Below are 25,538 nucleotides of genomic sequence, written 5' to 3' on the forward strand. Positions count from 1 at the left end.
AATTGATGGCTCAAACAGCTCGTGTCAGCTCGGGAGCACTTTTTGCTGACTTGGGCTTTCTCCCGGCTCGGTGGCCTTTCTGAGTCTTGCAACCTTGTTGGCATGTCTTGTCCCTGACACATGTCAAACCCCGGCGTCAGGGTTAAAGAGCATAACAGTGTCCAGATGAATTAATAACCACGTTTGTGTCTCAGACTAACAACAATATTTCAGCCTCTTGCACTTAGGTGGTGTGTTTGGCTTTTTGGAGTCAGTGGAGGACATCTGCAGTAAGTATTCAATATTTAAAGAGTGCATGACTAGATAACAAATGAAACAATGATGAGTTATGCAAACAATGTCTGAGTCACTTACTGTTTCTCGGCCTTCTCCCGGTCATCCAGGAAAAACAGCGCGGTGGCCAGGAAGAACATGCCCCCCAGGACGATGATGAAGGGGCAGAGCATGAGGGCATACCCCAGACTGAGGAACCTCCACAGGGCTGACGTAGCGTAGCTCTCCTGAAGGGCGTCTGAGATCTGCACGCAACAAACACACACGACAAAGGAAGAGGAGAGAGAGATTTATTAGAGATGGTCTCATAACCACACCATGAGATATGCCTTCAATACAGCCTACACTGCAACATCAGGCATGTGTCACCTCTCCAGGAAAAGGACCCCCCCTTACAGCTATAATATATCATAGCTTCAACTAGCATCAAGGCTCCTAGTGTAAGTATCCCTCAGTGAACGAGCCAGGCCAAAAGGACCATGATTCACTTATACGGCTTATTTAATTCAAAGATGATTACATGTGGTAGGAACCCAAAAGGAAACAGTTTCATGTTCAGAATCTGTTTCTCTGATACTTTCAGGAGACATCAGAGGAGGCTGCAAGTCAAGCTGTCAATCATTTCAAACATTTGTTTGTGAACAAGTATCAAAGGAAACTTTGAATCTGTCTCGAGAGGGTAAATTAGAATATTTATAGATTTTTTCAATAAATCAACAGCAGTTCTCAGAATCTCCCGTCACGCTCTCACACACCACACAAAGCCCTGCACACTCCCACTGGACGCTTCACCAGAGTCAGTTCTGCCTCTGTCATCATAGCAACAGACAAAAACCGACACTGCATGATGTAAGACGCCTCGGTTCTGTTTTAAAGCGAGGCCGCATTTCCCCGCTCTTACCGCTTGCCCGAGGCTTGAGTAACACTGCCTGCCTCAGTCTGTCGTGAACAAACAACAGCTGGAGAACAGTGGGTGTGAAGTGACCATTTCTGCCTCCCCGTGTCGCTCATGAAGCAGCTCACAAACACACATGCAGCACCGGACTGACAGTCGTGATGGAGAGGAGGCTGATGGTAGCTTTTAGCAGATTGTGAGGCTGTATGAAGAGGGGGAACCAGAGGGGGCTTCTCCTCTGTGTGTGTGTGTGTGTGTGTGTGAGCCACATAGGTCACTCTGGTAAGAGCACATTGATTATATGTTAGCGTCAGCAGAACGAGACCCGGAGAAATGCTGACAGGAGGATGTCGGAGGCATGTGTACAGTATGTGTTCATGTGTGTAAGAGCATGTGTGTGTGCATTGTGAGGAGAAAGATAAAAACAAAACTCAGTGTGTGTGGCCGGGGCAGAGTCCTTTCACCAGGTACAGGAAATTGCCCGGCAACTTGCATACTTCAGCTTAGCTAAAAATACACACTGCAGCACGTCTAATTATCCAACTAGAAAGCATTTCTTGGTGAGATCGCTCAGAGATTGTTCCCGGCGTTCCCCTGCCACCCACTCTGCCTGCGGCCATGTCCCACTCACATGTAGGAGAAGTCCATTACGCGTTTCTCCGGGGATTCTAACGTGACAGCTGACAAGGTCTACGAGCTGTTGGAGCGGTACAGATGTACTAAAACACTTCTCATTTTACACAACAGTAAGTGCAATCTGTGCGGCATTTAAGGAACAATATCTGCGGGCGTTTGTATAGTTTGGTGCATCGTCTGCTGGTCTGTTTGGTCGGCATGTCAAAATCCAAAATCAACCAAAAGGCACTGACTCATCGCTCACTTTCTCCTGTGGCTGCTAAGCAATAACCACCAGTCTGTTTTTCACCAGATTCTCCAGTTTTGCTCTCACACGGGATTGATGCCAGTCCACATGGGTGACTGTATATCTGCCTGAGCTGAAGTATGCGTCACGACACGTCCATCACACTGGCATGCTAAACCTCAGCGCAGGAATCGAGGCAGTGAGCGATGACGCACTTGGAGCTCTCTGGGGCTGACCGACCCCCGGACAGTCAGAGTCATGACCCCGGAGGCTGCTGGACGGAGAACCTGAGTGACTGACTGGCTCACTGAGGGGATATGTCTGGGTGACTCTTGGGGGTGTGTGTGTGTGTGTGTGTGTGAAGGCCGCAATATTCTGACAATTTAGAACTTCCTGGAAAACTGGAAAGCCTCCCTCTTCCTCAATCATATAAAAACACACCTGATAACAACTTTTATTAATATTTTTTTGACCTAGATGTTGAACTGTTTCGGTGATGATAGAGGATAGTAAGGAGTGGTGGAAAATATTCACATCAGTTGAATAAAATAGACCCAGGCTGAGTCACAGCGTTTCAAAGTTCGGTCTAAATGTGTCAATCGGAGGTTTGTACAATTCAAGATGACACTGAGGTTTTATTTGATCTGCAGGAAACAATACATCACAAGCTGTCGAGGCAGATTCTCTCCCAGAATTGTGAGTGTCTTTATGCCAGCTTTGTTCAGCCTTTTGAAGAGCTCGTCTGAACTGGGAAGTAACTTACAGCTCCTTTTATCCGCGCTGACAATAGTTGAACATTTCCATTTACGGAGGAAACAAAAGAACAACAAGACACTTTTAATGCTACTGTGTCTCCTGCCAGCCTGTCAGGCCCTGACAGGATCTGTTTGATTCACTAATCAAAGAGTTACACTTCACCTTTGTGAACATGACCCGGGCTGTGAGCCAGAGGTTCGACTGTGAGACGCAATGTAAACACACAACACCAAGGGAGACTATTCTCCAACAGATTTAGACTGGTATAAAACGTGAAGATCCGGCCTCCTTGATGCTATATGTTTGGGCGTATGTGTGCAGTGTGGGTGGTGAGGGGACTGTCCAATAGAGAGGGGGAGCGACTGTGACCTTGAGAGCATCTCTTAAAGGACCCTCTTTCGCCTCCCTGACCAATCAAAAATAGTAACGCCAGCCCCTCCTTGTGACCATGACTTTTACTAGAAAACGCCGCTGACAGCCTGAAGAGCAGTGGTGAAATCACACTTCAGTACACCAGCCCTCCTGAGACGTGTGCTAAAAGCTCCTCTTGTTCCTCACTTTGCACCGGCCCACTTAAAGCAAGAGCCGAGCCCGGTGTCTGAAAACATCCTGCGTATGAATGGGGTGCTTACAGACTTGCAGACAGCACGACGTTAAATATATCCCCCCTCAAACACACACCAATCACACAACAGAACTGCCTCGTGGAAAGTCTTACCAGGCCTATCAGGTACGGACTCCCTGCGTCACCCAGCAGATGAGAGGTGAAGCTCTGAAAGGCTACCGCAGTCGCTCTCCTCGTCGGGATGACGACAAACTGCAAAGAGAAAAACAGAGGGAGAAAAATACATGAGAGGATGTAAGATGATGAAGAGACAGAGCTACACGTTTCGCTCAGCATGTCTATAAACCGCTCAGCCCTGCTAAGAACAGGCTGTTTCTGTGTCTGTAGCTTTAAATGTAAATGAGCTGTGTCTGACCACGCCCCCTCTCTGGAAGGGGTGTCTCGGTCTTTCTCGCTCCTATTGTCCTATTGTTTACAGCAAGAAGGCAGACTCAGAGGGCAGAACAAACACCTAGCTGTGGGAGTGTCACCCACCTGGGGGAGGGGTTACTGCCCTTTGTGATGTCATGAAGGGAAAATCTCCAAACGGCCTGTTTGAGCACACATTTTCTGAAATGTGGAGCAGGCAAAAGACGGAGAGGATGGACTTTTCTCATCATTGGGGGGTTTGTATTCGGACTAGAGACACATATTAGTGTCAGAGAAACATGGTGAAGAGGATTTTACATTATGTGACCTTTAACAATCTAATTGGCCAACTAATTAATTAGCCATGAGCGTAGCCTGCATAGCTTTGATAACTTAGCATTTACTAACTCTTCTCTCCACTCCAGCTCCGCCCCCTTGTACAAACAGTATTTGGTAAAAGAAAACCTTAAAAAGGGAAAGAGCCATTGGGCTGCTGAGGCAGTTGACAAACCACTCGCTGACGTCAAGGTGGCTACATTCATTATTTATACAGTATATGATAAATCCATCTTTAATTAGACCTCTGTCTAATTAGATGACCAACTTCTGCTATAGTTAATTGCAGGAATTTCCAGCTACCCAGCAGATAAATATAGGTCTCACTACTTACCATTAAAATGTCTGCTGTTATGGCCCAGTTCAGGAAAAGCAGCGTCTCTCCTATGAAGATGCAGACCTAAAAAAAGAAGTAGATAAAAACAAAACGATTTAGTGGCTCTAATTAAGATCTGCCCTTTTTCCTCTGCACAAAAGACTGCTAACCAGACATGGAGCCAAAAGAGGAGGACGCAGATATTGCTGCAGTGTGTGGGAATCCACGGCTGAATAAAAGTGCTTTGGCTGCTGTGGTTTAAAAACATGTCATTATGCTGTGGCCCGATTATACACAGAGGTGCAGGCTTTCATTTTGGTTCCATTGAGCTGAAAACAGCACGGCATGATAAGGGCTGTTTATTCTCGTTCAAGCTGTATATTCAGTGGGGAAACATTTTGAACACTTCCTAAGTTTAGATGCAGCTGCAACATTTGAATTTATGTCCTACTTCTGCATGGGTGGAACAGACAATGTAAACTTGAAATACCACAGTGGAGTAGACAGCGCACTGCATGCTGGCTTCTGTATAAAAGCAGCTGCAGCTGGTGTTGCTTTTTGGCTACTTTCTTAAAAAAACAACCCCGGAGGGATTTGGTTGCAGTGGATTCTACTGTATCTGTATCGGCTGGTTTGGTCTGGCACGGTTTAACACGACGGGTTTGATGTGTGTTTCCTGCCAGGGGAATCACCCTTCTGCTGGCGTGTCAGACCTGCAGTACAGCACGGACAGCTTCAAAAGGAGTCTGACGGCGAGGGATGTAGACAGTTCTGCTGCGAGAGCTGCGAACCAGACACCGTGACCGACATGTTGAAGAGAGAAGCCTGACCCGCTCCTCAGATTAGCTGTGTCGACGAGACAACAGCTGCGAGGGGTCAAGACGGCCTCCGCAGAGCAACAGCGACCGTTACCGCCGCGTCACGCCTTATAATGATACACATCTGTCAGCGCTTTGCCATGAAACCCGAGTCCATCTCTTACAACTGCTGCTGTGCTGAACACTGAATTAACACTGTACAGTAGAGAAGTCTGAGAAGATGTGTACAGTTACAGTACAAAGCTCTTCTTCAGGTGATAAATGATCGTTTACAATACGATGTGACTGTGATGGATTATAAACTTCTTGCCACATTTGTGCAAGTGTGCGGGCATATCTCCTTCCACAGTTTGATTGAAGAAACTAATGTTGACATGCAATATAGAAATATAGCTTCAGTTATTTTAACGCTCGCTGGTATTGATAGCATTGCTTTATTGTAAGCGTCTCTGAATCATCGTGTTTTTACCTTTGCAGCTGGTCAAAGTGTCTTTAAGGAAACCTCTTTGAACAAACGGTGGAAAATGGAGGTTATGAGAACCTTTCAGAGCACGTTCGAGAAGGTGAATCAGACCCTCTATTCAAACATTTTTTTCCACACAGGTGTCTGTGATTAAACTTGAGTAAAGAGTGTCTCTACTCCCGCCGCCTCTGTCACGCAGCACTCGTCTCAAATCGAGTCGGACAGATCTGTAACGCTGTAATTAATATGGATACTTGTGAGGCGCTGCTCTAATTGGCTGAGTCACGCCCGTGTCAAACATGTGATAAATGTGTGCCCTTTGACCTCATCAGAGTTCATATTTGGATTCATTAAATCAAAATCACCTCCGGGGCGAGTCATTATGTGTGATTTAGGAAATACTTTGTGTAGTCGCTGTTAGAAACTACAGCGGGGCGTGTTAGTGACGAGTAGTTAAGAAGATAATAATCAGTGTTTCATTAAGTCTGTGGAGCTGCTCAGTTGTCAAGGTCATTCATAGATGATCCAAAGGTCACTGGACTTGGTTGAAGATGTTGGAGATGCCCCCCCCCCATCATCTTCTTCCATAAGTCTGACTGCCTTTGGATCAAGCTTTTTCATTTCTTAGTCCAGGAGCTGGTGTTTGCAGAGTATCGTGGTTTTATAAAAGCATTCACATCATGTTGTTTAACATCCTGAGAACGAGGCCAGACGAGCCAAAAACCAGCCAAGGTCGAAACATTCAGGACGCGGGAGCCAGTTTGCTATTTTTCCCTTTCACGCATGGGAAATATTTCCCAATCCTTCTCAGCTTTCCAGCTTCATTAGTTGTTCCGAGCGCGTTGCTATTCCTTTGTGTCTGATAAGAATGAGATATGTTTGCCGGGTGAGTCTGGCAGCGCAGAGGGCATTGTTTCAGGGCAGCGCTTGTTAAGTTGCACCCTTTCCTGCTTCATGAGGAAATTAGGAAGGGAAGATCTCTGCAGATTTGCCAGTGAGTCTTAACTTTTGGCCGTAGGAGGTTTTAACCTCTTTCACCTGCAGCAGCTCCCGAGGCGTCTCCATCATGTAAGCTGCATTTAAAATGTTTCATTATGAGGACAAACACAGACTCGCTGCCTCAGGCCTGAGTCGTCTTTATTCATGATGAGCTTCATCTAAACCTCCTCTTGTTAGAGTGGTTACCAGACTTTCCTTTCTGATTCTCTCTCCCTGAGGCTAATCCGTAATTAACATGCTAACATGCCCCCTTTGAGCGGGACATTTTTGATCCGGGACATGTTCATTTAGAGACGTAGGGAAGCTAGAGTGCTGCTGAAGTCGCCTTCCTGTGCGGCAGACAAAACATCAAAACACAAGAGAATAACTGGAAGTGACTCTTACATAAGCTCCCACGATGCTCTTCTTGGCCACCACGAAGATGAGGCAGATGAAGATGGCCGAGCCGAGCATGCTGACGGCGCACACCAGCGGGTCGGCTCGCTCGGTCTTCTGCCGGCAAAACCGTGTGGTGGCAGCTCCGATGACCACGCCCAACAGACCCGTGACACAGGTGATCGCACCGAAGATTAAGCTAGACGGAAGAGCAGAGAAAAGAGGGAACAAGTGTTATTGGATCTCCCAATTTAAATGATTTTGACCTTTCAGATTGTTGCAAAAAGGGTAAGGAGTTTAAATCTTATCCTAGATTGTTATGACAATTTTATTTTGCTTTATCCAGTGGACACGTTACTTTACTGTGCCTCACATATCACCTCTTTGAATCATTTGTTACGCATTTCTTAAGAATTCCTCTTACAACAACATCACAACATGATCCTTCTGAAGCTACATTAAACTGAGATCTTCACGCCTCGTTTCCACCGACATATGTGACAGGTGTTCACAGATCTGTAAATAAGCAAGTAAGTACACGAATGGATAGAAACCTGAAGGAAGCTACCTGAAGCCATGGGGGAGGGGCTTATTTTGTCTGTTTTAAACAAACTGATTTATTCAGTTTTAGCTCATTGTGACTCTGCTAAAATACGGTAAAGTTTGACATTAAATACAATCAGATTTGTCATAACAACAAAAATTTGCTTTACGATTAACATCAGCAGCGGAATCGAAAGAAATAGCATTTTGGCTGGTTAGCAGCCTGTTAGCTGAACTAGCACGGTCTCTCCGAAATTCAACGCAAAAGTAAAAAAAAAAAATTTAAGTAGTCGAGGCAAACTCTGGACCAAAATATTACTGAGGGGAGGAGTTTTGCAGGCACAAGTACTTCTCGTTGATTTGCCTCCGTACGTTTACGTAAATAGAAACTAGGTGTAAGTCTGATTAAAACATTTTTGCATGGAAATATTTAGCAGTAGCCATCCCAAGATGTTTAATGTAAAGCTTTCTTAGTTCCTCAAAGAATTCTTGGAATTTCTTTTCCTTAGTACTTGAAGTTTCCATCTAAAAACTCTCCTTTTGAAGGGGGATTTGGTGGGCTTATAGACCAGAACCTCTTTATCCCTGCAAGACATGCAAACACCTTTTACCCTACATGGTAGCATGTGGTAGGTCAAAAGGTTAACGGGCTGAAATTGGGATTCGTCCAAAACATACAAAGTTCCTTGCATGTTTTCAGACCATGTAGCAGGTTGAAGAAGCTGCAGCTGAGTTATGCACATGTAAAAATGATGTGTCTTGTTATGATAAGGATCTTTAACACAAACAGGATTCTTGTTTCAGATAACCAACTCAAACAGAAGCTGCAGAGACCTCCCATCCTGCACTCTGTGTTCAGTCATTCCACCCTCACCTGTCAGTGCTGCTGCAGATCTCTTTGGTGCAGGCCTCGGCTGTCTTCTGCACCACCTGGGCCCGAACCAGGTACAGAGGAATCCACATGCCAAACGCCCCCGTGGCAAAAGACACCGCCGCCGACGCCAGGGAGGAGAACACGTAGCTCCGACTAAAACAAGACATAGAAAATCATACTTGATTATCAGGGCTCGCAAAGGAAGAGAAATAAGATTCTGTTTTGTGTTCTGAAATCTCAAACATCTTCATCCTCTGAATCTTAAATCTGGTAAAAGACAGATGATAGGGAGTTTGAGAAAAGGATTAAAGCATCAGCTCAGAGGTGAGAAAACGAGACTCTGGAGCTCAATGGGAGGTACACTGATATACTGTATGCAGAGAAGGCTGACAGTTTTATGTGACGGACAAAAATAACACACTATTTTACGCTCTTCATGATTCCATTGGTGGTGAATGTGGCAGACTGTGTACAGCTCACCGTCACAGGGGGAGGCTCATACATGTTTGCTCTCCTGAAATAGTCCCCCATAAACCTGCATGGCTACATTAAAGTGGCTCTGTCATAGTTTATAACTTTAAAAAAGAGAGACATGTAGCCCACAGGTCGTATTAGAACAAGGCTCCACAGTGTCAAAGCTCCCTTCACAGTTCAGCAGAGCTCACTGTGTCTGCTGTTGACATTTCAATGCCTCTAATTGATACCATTGAAAGCTCCAATCAATCTTTAGTTGTGTAGCAGCAATTCATAACAAATGTTACCTCAAGACAAGAGCCGGTCTAAACCGGACTCTTTGTTGTTCATGCCGTGTTTAGTCTAACAACATATTTGTCTTGTCAGTTTTTTAATTCAGCCTTCAACTTGTTTTCAAGCTTTTTTAATGAATGTGTGGAAAGGTAGTTTATTTGCATGGACCGATGTCTCCTCTAGTACCTTCATCGTAGTCAGGATCATTTATTTTAAAGGGGACATACTATGAAAATCCACTTGTACAGTGTGTTTGAACATATATTTGGATAACCTGAGTGTCTACCGACCCACAAAATGTGAAATAAACCCATCCAGTCCTTTGTTTGTGGTCTGCATAAGTCTAAACACAGAGAAAAATGCTCCGTTTCAAATTTTCTCTCACACACACCAAAACGGAGTGTTCTGAGAGAGCTGGTTTATACAGGCTCACAAACCTCCTCTGGTGCTTGATTCATGTTATATTTTGACCAAAGCACAGCAAAGATGTTTCATTTAGACTTCAGGGGACTGTTTGAAAAGGTGGAGAAGGGGGATAATATGTCCTCTTAAAATAAAGTATTTTAATTTTTATTTTAGTATTCATGTTGAAAAACGATTCTTTTATCTTTGAAAGTTTGTGTTTTTAGTCTTGCCAATCTAACTTAGAGAGAAGTGTGGGCTTTCTTTTTTAAAGCTCATATGAGCGACTTTCAGTTTATGTTGATTTTGGCGCCCCCTGTGAACGAAGCATGGCCCCTTATATCTTTTTCCTTTACATTCTTTTGTTTCTAATAACTGACACTGCAGCATGCAGCTGGGAATAAAAGTGATGATTTTGTGGACATACATCCCGTCCCTGAACTATCAATCAATCCCCCAGTGTATTCCTTGCAGCTTACTTCTTGGCGAGCGCCTTCATGTCACAGCACCAGGAGGTGCGGTGCTTGATGCGCCCTCCCATCTGGTCGGCGCTGCCTCTCTTGGGCTCCGGCACGAAGACCAGGATCAGAGTCCCAGCAGTGATCCCTAAAACTGGGGACACCTGTGTGAAAAAAGAAAAGACCTGTAAGACCTCGGATTGTGGTAAGACATCACACTGACATGATGGTCAGAGTGGGCGGGGCTTGTAGCAGGGGCAGACATGAGACTGTGGACAAAGAACAGAGTGTTTACAATCTGAAAGGACGAGCAGTGACTGTGCTTGACGATACGCCTGAGATCCTATACAAGCCCTCTGCAGCTCAGGACATTCCCTCTGCTTACTCTGCTGGCACACCGAGTGTGTGTGTGTGTGTGTTTGTGTGTAAAAGCATTCAGGACTCTGAAAGAGCTTTTGGCTGCTTTGTGAGCACCAAGGTGAAACCCTCAAAGGTGCTCATCTGCTATTATGTTCACCATCATCTTTTATAGGTTGTGAGAGAGCCTGTCCCTTCATGTGCATGTATGTGTGTGTGTGTGTGTGTGTGTGTGTGTGTGTGTGTGTGTGTGTGTGTGCAGGGGAGAAACAAAGACACAAAACATGCTGGGATGTGTGGGAGAGGACTTCTCCGACTGATACAAATGCACACAGAAGCAAAAACCAATTTCATCTGTCAGGGGAAATTCATGATATTATGTTTCCTAGCTCATTTATATGCAAACGTATCGCAGAAATGTGTGTGTGTCCTCAGGTTTTTTTTTATTGAGGGAGTAATTTTGCAAAATGATGTGGCTCATAATGCGGCTCATAATGTGGCTCAACATAATGTTTATGGTCCCATCGGTGTGAGGATTACACCGATTATTTCCTCTCCCATATTGTGTCTCTCTTCTGCTTTTGTCGAGCGACTTTGTTTCATCAGCGTCCTCGGCGAAAGTCTTCTAAATTGCTTTTCACGCAGGATACAAAGCTCAGACTTCAAGGATATAATCCAATTTTTTTTTTCACTCAAGTCTGCACATGATAATTCAAAGAGACACCAGGAACCTGTGACCTCTGAGCCTGACGCTCTCAGGGCACGTTAAGACACTTCCTGTATGGAAGCTTTGCAATCAAACGATTTAGCTAATGCCCTCTGCTGCTCCTCATTTCTCCCCCTCCTCCTCTGTTCCTTCTTATCGTCCACTTTTTTTTGCCAAACAATGAAGGTGGCTGGAACATGTTGGGCGAAAACAAACGGAAGCGCTGTCGTGTTTTTTTCCTCAGAGCAGGATACTGCAGCACAGGCCCCGTTTCATGTCTGAATACTTGTTTTCCTCCACATGCCACAACGGTGATTAATTGGCTTTGAGATTGTTTTATTGGAATGTCATTGTGGCTGCTGTGGAAAAAAACAAAAAAAAACACGCCCCGCTCTTTGTGTGTTTTTACCGCTCCATCAAGACAAGAAGAAATGGACGTCCTGTTTTCCTGTTTCCTCAAACCTGCAGAGAGCTGTCATATCCAGGAATCTCCTCCAGCGGGACACGCTGAGGGAATGTTTAATGTCGACCTTTAAATGCCGGCAGGTTCCTCAGGTCATCATTTGTTTTTTAGGGATTTTAAAAGCTGACCCAGAAGGCAGCAGGGAGTCCTGTAAGAGCTTTTCATTGGTCCTCCCGCTCTCTCTCTCTTACAGCTGGTATGTCTTATAGAGCTGTTCACTGCCGACTGCTTTGTCTGAGGATTTCCAGTGAAAAGAGAGCTATGACAACAGTGATGTATACTCCTGATTTAACACGTGTAGCTGCTCCTGAGCATGCAGTAAACATGCTAATCCAGAACCATTAAGCAGATACATTTCTACAGAGACATGAAAATAGACTTTATTAACGGAGATCATCTCGGTTCACCTTGGGGCATTTTGTGAGCCAGTACTCGGAAACAAACGACTTAACTTGAGCTTATTTTAAGACCCAGCGAGGCGGTGATAGTTTCTATCAGGCTGCCTCCCAATACTCCTAGATTTCATGAAAAAAGGCTACTAACAGCATGAGACGCGAGCAAGCGTCAGCGACAAAATATGTTGTTTCTATTGTTTCCTATTGGAGTGTCCTATACATAGACGGACGAGTAACGAAGAAGAAGGAGACACTGATGCTTCTCAAACTCAGCAGTTAGCTTGTTGTACAAAGTGGAGATAGTGGTGCATAAATAATATCCACATCCATGATTGAGATGTTGAGCTTTGACTCGTGTAGGGTCACCGCGAGCCGTTTGTTTAAGTGAGTGTTGTGATCCTTCAAAATAAAAGCACCACATGTCATACTGTTTGCAAGGGGAAACTAAAATTCACATTGCAAAGAATGAAATATTTAACAGATGCAATGTGGACAGCGCTTGTTAGGTTGTCCTGATTCTTTTTGGGTAGCAGGAAGGTCTTGCAGCCCTCCAAGTGACTTTCAGACTCCAAACAGGAGTGCATGGCGCATGAACATTTCCAGAATGAACTTAGACAATGATACATGACGCATGGCTCCAGGTTCCAGAGTAGCCCACATCATCAAAAGTAATCCTGCAGCAGTTTTAAGATCTGTTAGAAGAGTTCAGTTTACTGCAACTCAAATAACAACTTCATGACAAGAAGTTCACAAAAAATTGCTGTTGATGATCTACACAAACTACATTTGAAGTCATATGCACAAAGCTTGAAAAATGGGACGTACACGTCACCTCCCACTTCTACTTCTTAAAGATTTCAACCACTGTCACAGAGCTGTTCCAAACTAGAGGTAGGGTCATCAGGATGTGGCCTTAGAGCCGTCTCTGGTTCACATTCACGATTCTACAGATGATTTTCTCCTTAAATACTTCTCAGGGCTCAGACGTCATAACCTCCCCACTTTCCATTGTTCTCCTTTGTTGAAAAAAAGACAGTGTTATTGTTGCAGCTGAAATGGTTAGCTGGTGGTTATTTCTCTGCGGCTGGTCCTGGACTCGTTGTTTGTCTGACATAATCACACATTGGGTCGACCTCATCACAATCCACAGTGCAGTTACAACCCCTTACAGCACCCTGGACATGTATTTAGTTTTGGGCACAGAGCGAATGTGTCTCCTTTGGTTGTTTTATTTAGTTCCAGCACCGACAAAAGAAGCTTTTCACAGGTTGAGGAACTACAGGCACCTTGTTTTTGTCACCGAGGACACCATTGATCCCGCTTCCCCCAGAGCTGACCTCCGTGTTTAAAGTGTAATGAAAGATAAATGTGTTTACAGCCACTGAGGAGGAAGCGACTGATAGCAGTCTTTTCAATAGAAATCCACTTTCCTCTCTGCAGAGTCATCGCATCAGAACTTTCCTTCTACGACATGCAGATATGTTTTTTCTGCTTAAGCGATATCAGAGGATGTGGAGTAAGCTGGATGTGAAAGGTTTTAGAAAGATTATTTTAAGAAAGGGGTTTTTTTTTGCAGGAGATTGGAGGCAGATGCTCATTCTGATGCGGGGAGTTGTCCAGCCCTTTCCTCTCTGCATGCTTTGTCACTTTCTGACAGCGTCGTGACCGGTGAACACCTGGTCATCCTTGTGTGTCCTCCGGGTGCGTCTGCCACCACTGACCCCACACACCCTTGTGCCATAATGAAAATAAATTGTCAAGCTGAATTTTAAAATGTATAAATTCATAACTTCATGACGTGAGTAAGGGACGATTCCCTCAACTCATGATACGATTCTGTCTCGATTTATTTTACAAAATGAGACTGAAGACAAATGATGAGTGGAAAAGATTCCTTTAGGGGCTGCAAACACGCTTGTGTGGTTTGGCCTTTTAATGTTTTTTTTTTCTCAACAATGGGAGGAGACTGGAGCTTCTCATCGTGCTGTGGATTAAATGCTGCATCATGTTGGTTGTGCTATTTGTGTAGTTCCCTGTCTTGTAATATTTGCACACAGTTTTTGTCTGTTATATTCTCTCCTCTTTCATTTTCTGTCTTGGGGAAGCCAAAATGTTTCCACACCTCCAATTTAAAAGACGGTGGTGCGTCCTCAATTTCTAAATCTTGCTCTACAGCTGCTGACGCTCACCATGTTATTGAGATTCATTTTTCAGAGTGTCAATCTTGACTCCTTTGAATCGATTTATATCGATTTTACGATTCATCTTCCCTAACGTGAGTTGCGTTGAAGTTCTAACGCTAGCTAACATGTTATTCATTGAAATACGATCATTTGATTCTCACAATTATCTTTTCACATTGTCACTTACGTTGCTACGTTACAACTTAAACCTGGATCACAACAAACTCTCCTCCCAGAGCGTGACATCAGAGGAAAGTAGCCTCGGTGGATATATTGTAAACTGAGCTCTGCATGAGGGGTTCTGCATCTGTCTCTGTGAGCATGTTTGTGTGTAAATGATGATGGTGCCCTTACCCTCAGCGCCCAGTGCCAGTCTCCTGCAGCCACCTTGGCGCTGGAGCCCAGGATGTAGCCCAAGCCGCTGCAGAAAGACAGAAAGACAGAAACACAACACATCATCACCTACATTTCTCTGACTCTGCCGCCCATCAGTCCGTGTTATATTTCAGTCTATGAGTCATTGTCCTGAGTTAGCTGAGTCTGTCATCTCACGCCTACAGTACACACATCCTGCTTGTAGTTTTGTTTAAGCCGTGTCGAGTGTTCGGGTGCTTGACACGGAGAGTTTGTGACAGTGGAACTGATCAAAGCACCGGTAGCGACTTGGCTAGCTGGTCTATTTGTGGACGTGTGATTTGTGCATGCGGTCACAAAGTGCAGGTGCAAAGTCGCCGCCCACGAGCGACCACAGAGCCGTGCTCACATTGTTGTCTTAGCCGCGGGCCGTTTGTTGTCCCAGTTCGATTGAATTTCACCACATTTTGTCTGGAGTTTAAGGGTGTTTCTGTGCGCCAGGAGAGGAAAGTGCTTTGAGGGAAATGTTGCTAGATCACATCAGATCAGATACAGAGGACCGCTATGCTGTGATAAGCCTCAGCTGCAAGATAAACATCAGCATTTAAAGGACAAAGAGGATTAAAACAGTGGAGATATGACGGTATGAGCAGCAAAGGAGTGATATAATCATATTCAAGCACTGTAATGACAAAGTTAATGCAAAGCTTTTTAGATGTCTCTGTAAACATTGAGACTTGGACTGCCAAGTACATTTACACACGAATTTGTCTTGGTGTATTGGTGCTAAACAATCAACAATGCAAGAATGACAAATGTTTGCTTGGGAAGATTTTCTACTATTAATTCTACTCTCTTACGTGATTACAAATGTTTTCAAGGCTTTTTAACCCTTTATTGTAGAGACAGGACCGTGCACAGAGTCGGAAAGCAGGGACAGAGAGAGCGAGGAACGACATGCGAGAAAGGAGCCACAAGTATTTTTGGCCGATTTTTCTCCTTTATTGGACACAACGGCTGACGAGAGACAGGAAACATTGGGAGGAGAGAGAGGGGGGATGACATGAAGCAAAGGGCCGGGGCGGAGGTTGCATTTGAAGCTACGGCCGCTGTAACGTGGACTATAGCCTCCAATAGATTGATAATCAGCGGCTTCTTATCAGGACTGGCTGCTGAAGGGCCAAAACATGTTTAACTGGCTTTACACAGGAAAACTCACATTTCTGCCCACTCAGAGCGCAGGGGGGGGGGGGGGGGATGGGTGGGGGGGGGGGGGCAGTCTACACTCCATGATTAGTTCTCCAAAAATAACAGCCCAGTATAAACGTCCTCAGACAGCAGATGATATTTCCAGTGAGTGACTAATCTTATCAGAGTCCACACAGAGAGTGTTTGGAAAGTTCAGCACCAACTCTAAAACACGGGCATGAAAAGGTCCGTTTGCATCAAACACACAAACACATAAACCGGAGGGGGCCACGTTTTTTTTTTTTTTTTTAAAGAATTGTGGGGGTGAGGGAGCAGGGGAATCCATTTCCTGTGACTCTGTTCTGATTCCTGAGGTCATTTCCTGGAAACGGTCATAACAACCTCTGAAAACAAGTGGGAGACTGGAAAAGGATGTTTAGCGGCGCTCTACCGAAGCCCACTCTTTCACCTTGTATTGTGTGTGTTGCCGGGCAGTTTAGGGTGACCCAAACATTTTTGGCTTGTGATAACAAAGCCACTCAGACGGCAATTTAGTTTGTTTCCTTTGCTTATTTGCACAAACTGTCTCTAATTTTCCATTAAAAAAACATATTATTAGCTTCATAACCATTCATCCGTGTGGTTTGCTCTGCAACGATAGTTTTTAACGACATGTTTTACATAATTTAAGTGTCGGAGAGCCTGCAGCTCATTGCTCGGATTGTGATTCTGCATGCAGCAGCTGGAAAATGTTCCAGCGTGCAGCAGCTCAGGCTCATGCTGTGAAACCCCGGATAGAACGATAAACCTCAAGTGGCTCCTGTGCCCCCTCCACCACCACATTCATCTTTTATTACTCTTTGTTTGTTTTCTCCCTGTGGCCCTTTTTCTGATTGAATGAACTGAAAAGGCTGGAGATTTGAGCTTAATAATACCTCCTACTCTCACACGCTGCAACTCCACATCTCCAAACAGCCTCCCTCTTTTTCTCCTTTAAGCTCCGCACACTCTCACACAGCCAATAGTTAAGTTCTGCCTTTCTTTCTGCAGAGGCCCTGAGCTCTTTGTGTGGCTGCTGATGCTGCAGAAAACAGAGAACACGATAGGAGCGAATCTGACCTTCTCTATGTGAGGAACATTTCAATTATCTGTGCTAATTTTCCTGATTCCACTGCACCTTTAAATCTAACACTCGACGAGCCAGCTGGACTGGAAGAAATGATTCACAGATTTCAAATAAGACCCTAAAGACAGTGTGATAAATATAGACAGTAGTCTGTTCTAATAGAACAGGATGTGTCTGGCTCTTACCTTCCCAGCGGGATGGCCAGGTAGAAAACAGAGAGCATCATGGTGCGGCTGTTGTTGGTGAACAAGTCTCCGATGATGGTGGGAGAGATGGAGGAGTAGCTGGACTCTCCGATACCCACGAGGCCCCTGGAGAGCACGAACAGCCAGTAATACTGCAGGGAAAGAAAAGACAGACGAGGTTAGCTATCCAGTTCTGCAGGAAAGTTTCAGTCAGACCTTACAGATATTTGTCACGGTCAGAGGTCGTCTTCCTGGAAGTGGAAAAACTGTAAAAGTCTACCGATAGCCTCGAGATACTTCCTCTGCAAATGTACAGATAACGTTTCTTCGTATAATCATTTTATACTCATGACAACAAGTTCAACAGTTTATGATACAAATACTAGATTTCAGCCCCTGAACTTTACAGACTCAGTTATGATTCACTATGAGTATCAGTCTAGTCAGGTTTAAGGTAAATATAGCACATTTGAGAGTCAGGTGCGGTTTCAGATTCCTCTATTTGTCTGATAATCTGAGGCACAGGACTGGACATGATAAAACAACAAGTCACTGATAACATCCCTTGTTTGTGGTGACTACTCAGAAGCTCAGTCCAAGGAAGATTTTGAGTTTCAGCTCTGATTTTTGTTGCACAAGGTCTAAAAAGTCTGGAGGAGGAAATCTTTGATCGACCAAAAGATTTATGACTAATGAATTCAATAGTGAGAGAGCATTTCATCATCAACATTTAAATCATCCATGGCCAATAATCTTCAATCAGATGTAATAGTATCTGATAGATAAAGAAGACCAAAGGCTCTAATAGGAGCGTGCACGCTGGCAGGGGGGCTCCTGTGTAGGCAGCTGGATTGTTAACTGTTTCCATGGCAACTACTACTCACTGGATATGAACTCACATGTCAGCTTGTGAGGCTGCAGAGAAATCTGCTTCTTCCCCTCACAGTGGAATGATACAACGGGACAAAAGATGGAAGTAGAAGTTGCACGTAGAGACAGCCATACAAAAAAAAAAATACAGTTTGTTAGCTTTTCTTCTGTGGAGATTTCTCCGCAAAATTTGATTTGTTTTTGCAGCAGGCCCTGACGATGTGAGTCTGTGGTGTGTGTGTGTGTGTGTGTGTGAGAGTGCGAGAAGGTTACACTCTGTGTGGGGTTTGTCAGCCGTGTGCAGAGATTAATGAAGGTGCAGTAAGAAGTGGAGGCAGAGCTAACGCTGTGATCCCTGCACTGACCCGAGCCCTCTGCTGTCACTCTGGACTTCGTGCTGGTGATGGGACGTCATGTCATTAGGTCGTACACACAGCCATAAATCATCCGCTTGTACGCACACACCTCCCTGTAAGACGAGACTTAAGAGATGCATCCAAACATAGCGTCTCTGCTGTGGTATTTACCCATATCATTTTCAGTATATGTGTGTTTACAGTCAACTGTTCTTCTTCTTCTTTTGTATTTATGAGCCACTGTGTTTATGATTTATCACCTCAGAGCGTTTACTGCTGCTGTGTTTTTTTCCCACATTGTTCCCACTGATTTACGGTCAGTCTATTTTCTCCTTTTCATGGCCGCGTCGTTTAGCGGCATCATGATGGCGGTTCCTTTTTGTTTGTGCGGTCTCAGTTTGTGTCATCGCCACTTGGAACTGAAATGCTAGCAGACGTGACAAACAGCTAAAAGCATCAGTGCCAGAAAGTGCCACAAAAATGAGGTTTGTTGGTTGTAGAGGCAGATGGAAAGCATGGAAGGGAAAGAAGAGAGCGAGGAGGTTAAGGAAAATCTACTCCTTGAGGCTGCTTCGAACTAATATTCAAACATGACATGAAATCTACAGCCATGCTAGCAGCTCTGAGAGGCTGCTACATAATCCACATAATATATTACATGTTGTATGAGCTGATTCCAGTGTAACTAACATACTAGCTATGACCTGCTATAGGACGCACTGTTGAATTAGTTAAAATATAAACAATATGAACTGTTTTATTTTAGCCTGTTAGTATGCTAATATCAGCAAATTAGCGTGCTAACTGATATGAGACAGGTTGAGGCAAATCTCCACCTGCGCACGGTTTATTCTCGATATCGGGGGAAAAGAACTCCTCTACAAACGACAACACAGCGTTGTCTCTGATTGGTGGAGCTTGCTGTTACCATGGCAATGTTTCCTGCCCCTCTGCACTGTATGCAATAACCGTGTTATTATGCCGCAGTGAATGTACTTTATATCTCCACAACACGAACAAGATATTAAAATCAGAATCAGAAATACTTTATTAATCCCAGAGGGAAATTCGATCGTTACAGTTTCTCCAAAATATACAGTATAGCAGTAGAAATATAGTAATAAAAATATGAATCAATATTAATCTAACGTCTAATATTAATCTTAATTAAAAACACTTGTATTAACAGTATAAACACGATAACAACTAATAAAGTTACATTTAAGGAGAAGCGATATCATTCGCAATGGATTGTCCAGACAAAAAAATAGGTAAACAGTTTTTTTTACCTTTGCCCTTTTCTCTGTTCTTTAACGCTGTTCTTGCGCCAAATCAAACGTACTATAGTCACGAGTGTTGGGGGTCACTGGTTGTCATGGTTATGGGCTTCAATCTCTTGATTTAAGGATTTTGTGAAATGTCAACGGAGGATTTGAACGAGGACATTTACTTCAGGAACCAGAGCCGCCCAAAAAGTGGGCTCTATTCTGCTAAAAGTCTAAGCTAAATTAGCATACATTAGCTTAGTTCTTATTTTAAAACCAATAACTAAAGTAAATAATTATATTAAACGCCAAATGATGCCACCTTAGCTATAAAAAGAGAAGTTTGGAAATCATAAGAAAGTGATAATTGACTGATGGAGAAGTGAGTGTTTTAGGCTACTTGACTTTATGTCTGTGTCTTATTTCTGTTACATTTGTTCTGAATTCGTTATGCGCTGCAAATCCTCCCAAAATGCCTCAGAGTGTCTTGCGGGCGTGATGATAGGACTCAGTTGTAAGTGGTCATTAACTTTTCATCACATGTCATGTCTCTTCTCTGTCTCAAGGCGACAGCAGCGCAGAGATGTTACATAAGACACATCTCGCCTTGTGTCATTTGACTGACACTTTCAGAGACATGACTTGAGGGCGGAGTTAAAGCTCTGGGCAGAAGACTGCGTCTGCCGAGGATCGCTCCTCATTTCTTCATCAGAAGCCAGGGGCATTTGTGGCATTTGTCAGAGTGGGAGACGGCCTTTCTTCAGCTTAGCCATAACCACCCTGAACGTATTTCCTGCTTATGTTGCCATCTCGCCTCCTGGCTAATGAGTCTATAGGGCACTCGAGTCAAAGGACGCCCTCCTGAGACCATCAACATCTCTGCGCTGTCATTTCCATCCGGAGCTCAGGGCTGAAGATCCGTGGCAGTGAAGGGGCTTACTCACTGCAGAGACGACACTGTGGGACGCCGCGACCCAGCTCTGCACACACGACATGTGCTGCATTAATTCAACTCCACAACCTCTAATGCCACATATCCCTGCCAGTCAAGCACCCTCAGACTGCCAGCTGTGAGATGTGTATTACTGTGTTGATTCTGATTGGTCAGTTTCAGCGCTGTAGGGTCTGTAAGGCCCCGTTCCACCTTTTCTGAGCTCCAGCGTCTGATTTCGATTGTTTTCAATGAGTAAAGAGCGTTTGCATCTAAAAGCGGCCGCCTGGAGTAAAAGCGCAGCGCCCAGCGTCTTTTTTCCAAGTGCTCTGGGGTTGTTAAAGCAGAAACAAAGAGTGTACCAAGACCCGTGCATCATCCCGTCAATGTTGCTTCCCTCCATAACAACCAGCCTGCCGTACTTCATCCCTTACTTCGACTGCATAAGAGGTCTGTCTACACCCACACATGCATATATAAGTATACAGTAAAGGGGCTTTTACTGTAATGTGATGGCTACTCTCTGCAGGATATCCCTCCCTCGTATCATCCCCCCCTCCAGAATAATGTTATTATTTAATGTGTCGGGTACCGCCCACCACACAGAGGGGCACTTCAGAAGATTTCAAATCTAAATACAGTTTTCAGGAGGCAGTGTAACGACACGGCCTTATCTACTAAAGCATTGTAATTGAGACAAGTCTGAAACATGGGCCTTCATTAGCTGATTGGCTGTTAGCCAGAGACAGAGAGAAAGCGAGACAGAGAGAGAGGGGGTGGGGGGTGGGGGAATAAAGAATGTGTACAAAGGCAAAGCGGGTGTTTAACTTAACAAGCGTATCATTTCATTCCAGCGGCTTTAACATGAAGCATATCCAGACCGTAACAGAATAATTACCTCGTCAGGGTATCACGGCTAATAGAAAAGAAAACGACTCTCGTTCAGAGCACATGTGTGGTGTGTTTTACCTCTCTGCTGATGAAGGAGCTCGACAGAGTCACAATGGACCAGAAGAAAATGCCACAGCTCAGGATGACCTTTCTGTTGAAGCGGTCGCCAAGGTAACCGAAGATGGGAGCTGCCACCATGAAGCTGCAGATGAAGACTGCGGAATGAAAAAAAAAAAAGGAGGAGAATTTTATGAAGGATCTATACAGTGACAGAGTGTTCATGATGTAGACATTTTTTAGACAGTCTTTACAGCACGGACATTTCCTAGAGACGAAGTACTTGTACTTGAGAGGAACTCAGTGTGTTTCCACTACTGGGACAAAGGTCTATATGAAGGTCTGGATACTTTATTTAACCCCCCAGATGTTCTCTGCCCTCGGGGTACTACTTCTCCAAAGTACAAGGAGTTTGTGGCGAGCCCTCGCAGCACTTGCAGAGTAAATGTGTGGCTTTTTTTCATTTGTAGGCGACAACAGCAGCAGACTCAAACAGAACCTTTAATCCTAGGAGAGACTTTTCAGAGGACAACATGTTCCTCCCGCTCATGGTGCTCTATGTTTCCACTGAAGACACTTAAGACCTGTTAAGTTCAGGACAATTATGTAGAGACCTTTGAGGGGTAAAGTCCCTGGTATTGAAAAGATCCGAGGCCTTTAGGGAGATAATTGATCATTGATCATTTGTAGCCTCATCTGGTGCAAATACAAAAGGTTAGCTATTACAGGCTTGCTAACCTGCTCTAATAGTATCATAGATGCTCTGAAAATATGAAATCTTCAGACTATTTTTTCCAGTTCTCAGTGTAAATCATAAAAGTTGCAGATAACATAAACATATGGTTGAAATGTATTGTATCACTACAGTTAAATGAACCTGAAGCAGATGATTAAAATCAATAAATTAAACACCAGCACTCGAAACGGAGAGGACAGAGGTGGCTATAAATAATTCCTCTGTATTAATATCTTACACTCAGCTTTATGTCCCAGTAAAAGAAACAAGAGTACTTTAACATGTGTCATCCGTAATTGCCCCGGCGCTGAGTGGACAAATAGGCCCTGGTCTCTGGGCTTTTAGTCAATATTTATGAGAAGGGGCCGACCCCAAACAGAGCTGAATTTTTAATGCCCTCGGTGGCGCGTTTTGTTTCTTTGCAGACGAGAAAGGGCAGAGATGTTACTCCTGACAGCGGTGAGGGGAGCTGGGGAGGCAGACCGAAGTGTTTTGACAGATCATCAGCATAAACAAACAGCAGGAGGAGAGGAGAGGACAGGAGAGGAGAGGAGAGGAGAGGAGGGGAGGGGAGAGGAGAGGAGGGGAGGGGAGAGGAGGGGAGGGGAGGGGAGAGGAGGGGAGGGGAGGGGAGGGGAGGGGAGAGGAGAGGAGGGGAGGAGAGGAGAGGAGAGGAGTGGAGAGGAGAGGACAGGAGAGGAGAGGAGAGGAGAGGAGAAGAGGAAAAGAGAGGAGAGGGGAGGGAAGGGGAGGGAAGGGAAGGGGAGGGGTGTTGCATAAGACACAAACATCACAGTCCCATAGATGCCGAGGCCAGCCAGCTGGATGAGGGACAATAATCAGATTATGGCATCACTGTAGTTTCAAACATTTCTATGACGTGGTAAAAGGAAAAATAAGGATTTAAAGTACTTGTGCAATCCTATTTTTGCAGAATAGTTACCAAAAATAGACCCGAAGTAATCATGTTGCATGATTGTTTGGTTACTGTATGAGTCCGTCATGCACTGTCCTACATAAAAAAAAACACATCAGAGCATCTGTGTTTATCTGACGTTCAGAATCGCTGACGAATGCTGACGTGGCACTTTTTTTTATATCATCTTTAATGTTGTCTTCTTTTGTTGTTGTTGTTCTTCTCTCATTTCTTTGATCGTGTTTGGCTCTAGAGTTTGTTCTGTGCAGGGTTATCTTTCTGTTTTTAAAGTTATTTAGGAACAAATTGAAAAAAGGTCTTCATGAGGCAAAGAATCAACAAGTAGACGCAGCATGCACACAAAACAGCAGACGGCATGTGAGTTCAGTGAGACTGCATCTTAAAAGCATGCTTCATTGAGGTATGGTGTTTCACTGTGCTGCTGCTGATTCATGCCTTTTGTCATTTAATATATTCTGAAACACGGCGACAACTTTTTGTAAGCTGACAAAAAGAAACCAGACCTCGAACACAGTCTCCACTTCTGGAATAAATCATCGGTCCAAGTTGAAACAGTTTTAATATCCAAGAACCACACGCTCTGATCAAATGAGTATGAGTGCACTGTGCCTTTATGAGAACCACTCTCCCATCCCAGAAATGAAAATGTAATCTACAATCTAATTTAAAACTCATTTAAATCATCATTAACAAATGAATCAATTACAGTTAGTGTTTTCACGGTGCTGCGATTACTTTATCTGCTCATTACACAGAACGAGTCTCTGGCTCCTCTTCTCTCTACAGAATGTTTCTCCCTCTCCGTCTCCATCTCCCTCGGTCCCCCCCTCCCTCTCTGTCCGCAGACTCCTTCAGCGTGCAGCGTTCAGGTGGCTGCGTGCTGTTGTGTGATGCTAAATGACTCTGATGACTCTCAGTGCAGGTCTGCCTCTCTAAAGAGCTTACACGGCTAACCCTGCAGTCACAGCAACGACACACACACACACACACACACACACACAGAGGAGGGTGTTCTGCGGTGCATTCAGGAGATAAGACTTGGGAGAGGTCCACAATCACCCACCACCAGTTGCTTCCATGAGGGATTCAAAGACAGAGATCATTACCATCATTGTTTGGCACCTTGTCCAAAAAAGCACATCCTGATCCTCAGATCGTTCACGAGCCTGTTTAAGGTCATAAGCAGGACCACACACACTCACCACTCTGTGCTATTTCATATTATTCAGACACATTGTATAAGGCTCATTATCACCTGTTAACAGTGTTAGCACAAGGGAACGAAGCCTGGCAGTGTGCGTCCATTTTTGATGCTTATTAACCTTTTCCTGCTTTCTGTGCAACAGAAGGGAACCTTACATTTATAATGGGTTGAAGCTGCTGTGGGGATTTTCTTATGAATGCCTATTAACCATCGAGAACCTGGAGTTGGCGAGAACCTGGCGTCAGGCATCGGAGCAAAGCATGTCTGTTTCTACAGTGTGCTGTGATCGCCTTCTCTGACACCTACTGTACCTCGCAGCATCAGCAGACATTAAAGCAGAACTATATGGAAACAATCAACCGTTTTGCTTATGGTAGTGTTGTAGTCAAGACCACACTAACTGAGACCAAGACATACCCAAGACCAGAGTGCGCCGAGATCAAGACAAGAGTGAGACATTTAGGGATCGAGACCGAGACCTTTAAAAAGTGGTCTCGAGACCAAGACTGATTTCGAGTACTACGACACTAGCTGATGGTCTTGTTTGCATAGTTTGGTCATAAAGACTTCAGAATGACTTTAGTCTGTATCATTATGAGCGACTCCTCTAAGGGGCTTTAACATCCTGCATGTTTGTCGTGTTTTACAGTTTAAGTATCTTGAAAGGACAAAGCATGTGTATGAGATAAAGACTTTCCACAGAAGCCGCTTTAAACTCTCAGAATAATAAGATGATGCTCTAGTGTCACACTTGACTTACAGATAAGATGTTCACTTGCCAAGAGGCAGCGGCGAGTGTTGACACCTTGTTCAAACAAACAGGCTCACCTCTCGACATAATCAGGGAGTGTTAGTTTCAATCCTTTTTATCGCATCACATCTTTTATGATCGGATTCCGACAACGTGCTGAGCTTTTAAAGATTTAGATGTGCCGAGGCTATCTGGATCGCCCTGATGCAGATTAGAGATTATACAAGATTTGAAATATGTCTTTGTTTAGGATTAAAAAAAAAGACAAATCTGCTGCATTCGAGGAAATGCATAAACTGTAAATTTCAAGAAAGGAAAATATGACAGATCACACAGGGTATTATGGATTTATAAAGGAGGAAAGTCCATCCATTTTCTTCCCTTTATCTGAGGTCGGGTCACTGTGGCAGCAAGCGCAGTAAATCAACCCAGACTTCCCTCTCTGCAGCAACGTTTTCCAGCTCCTCCTGGGGGATTCTGAGGCATTCCAGGC

At 44.4% G+C, this 25,538-nt stretch overlaps 1 protein-coding gene across 2 annotated transcripts in view; it reads right to left on the bottom strand.

Moving 5' to 3' along the window:
• The window catches only part of spns2 (SPNS lysolipid transporter 2, sphingosine-1-phosphate), an 83,154-nt gene that overhangs the window by 12,565 nt on the left and 45,051 nt on the right, over nucleotides 1–25,538 (bottom strand). For both annotated transcript variants that reach the window (XM_061055876.1, XM_061055877.1), the window contains exons 3-11: nucleotides 21,439–21,575; nucleotides 17,048–17,199; nucleotides 14,549–14,615; nucleotides 10,112–10,254; nucleotides 8,484–8,636; nucleotides 7,076–7,265; nucleotides 4,430–4,495; nucleotides 3,505–3,603; nucleotides 355–518 (exon numbers count right to left, since the gene is read on the bottom strand). In XM_061055876.1, the coding sequence (XP_060911859.1) occupies nucleotides 355–518; nucleotides 3,505–3,603; nucleotides 4,430–4,495; nucleotides 7,076–7,265; nucleotides 8,484–8,636; nucleotides 10,112–10,254; nucleotides 14,549–14,615; nucleotides 17,048–17,199; nucleotides 21,439–21,575 (1,171 nt within the window). The remainder of the gene's footprint in view (nucleotides 1–354; nucleotides 519–3,504; nucleotides 3,604–4,429; nucleotides 4,496–7,075; nucleotides 7,266–8,483; nucleotides 8,637–10,111; nucleotides 10,255–14,548; nucleotides 14,616–17,047; nucleotides 17,200–21,438; nucleotides 21,576–25,538) is intronic.

Source organism: Labrus mixtus, chromosome 14 (assembly GCF_963584025.1).
Source record: "Labrus mixtus chromosome 14, fLabMix1.1, whole genome shotgun sequence".
Taxonomy (NCBI): Eukaryota; Metazoa; Chordata; class Actinopteri; order Labriformes; family Labridae; genus Labrus; species Labrus mixtus.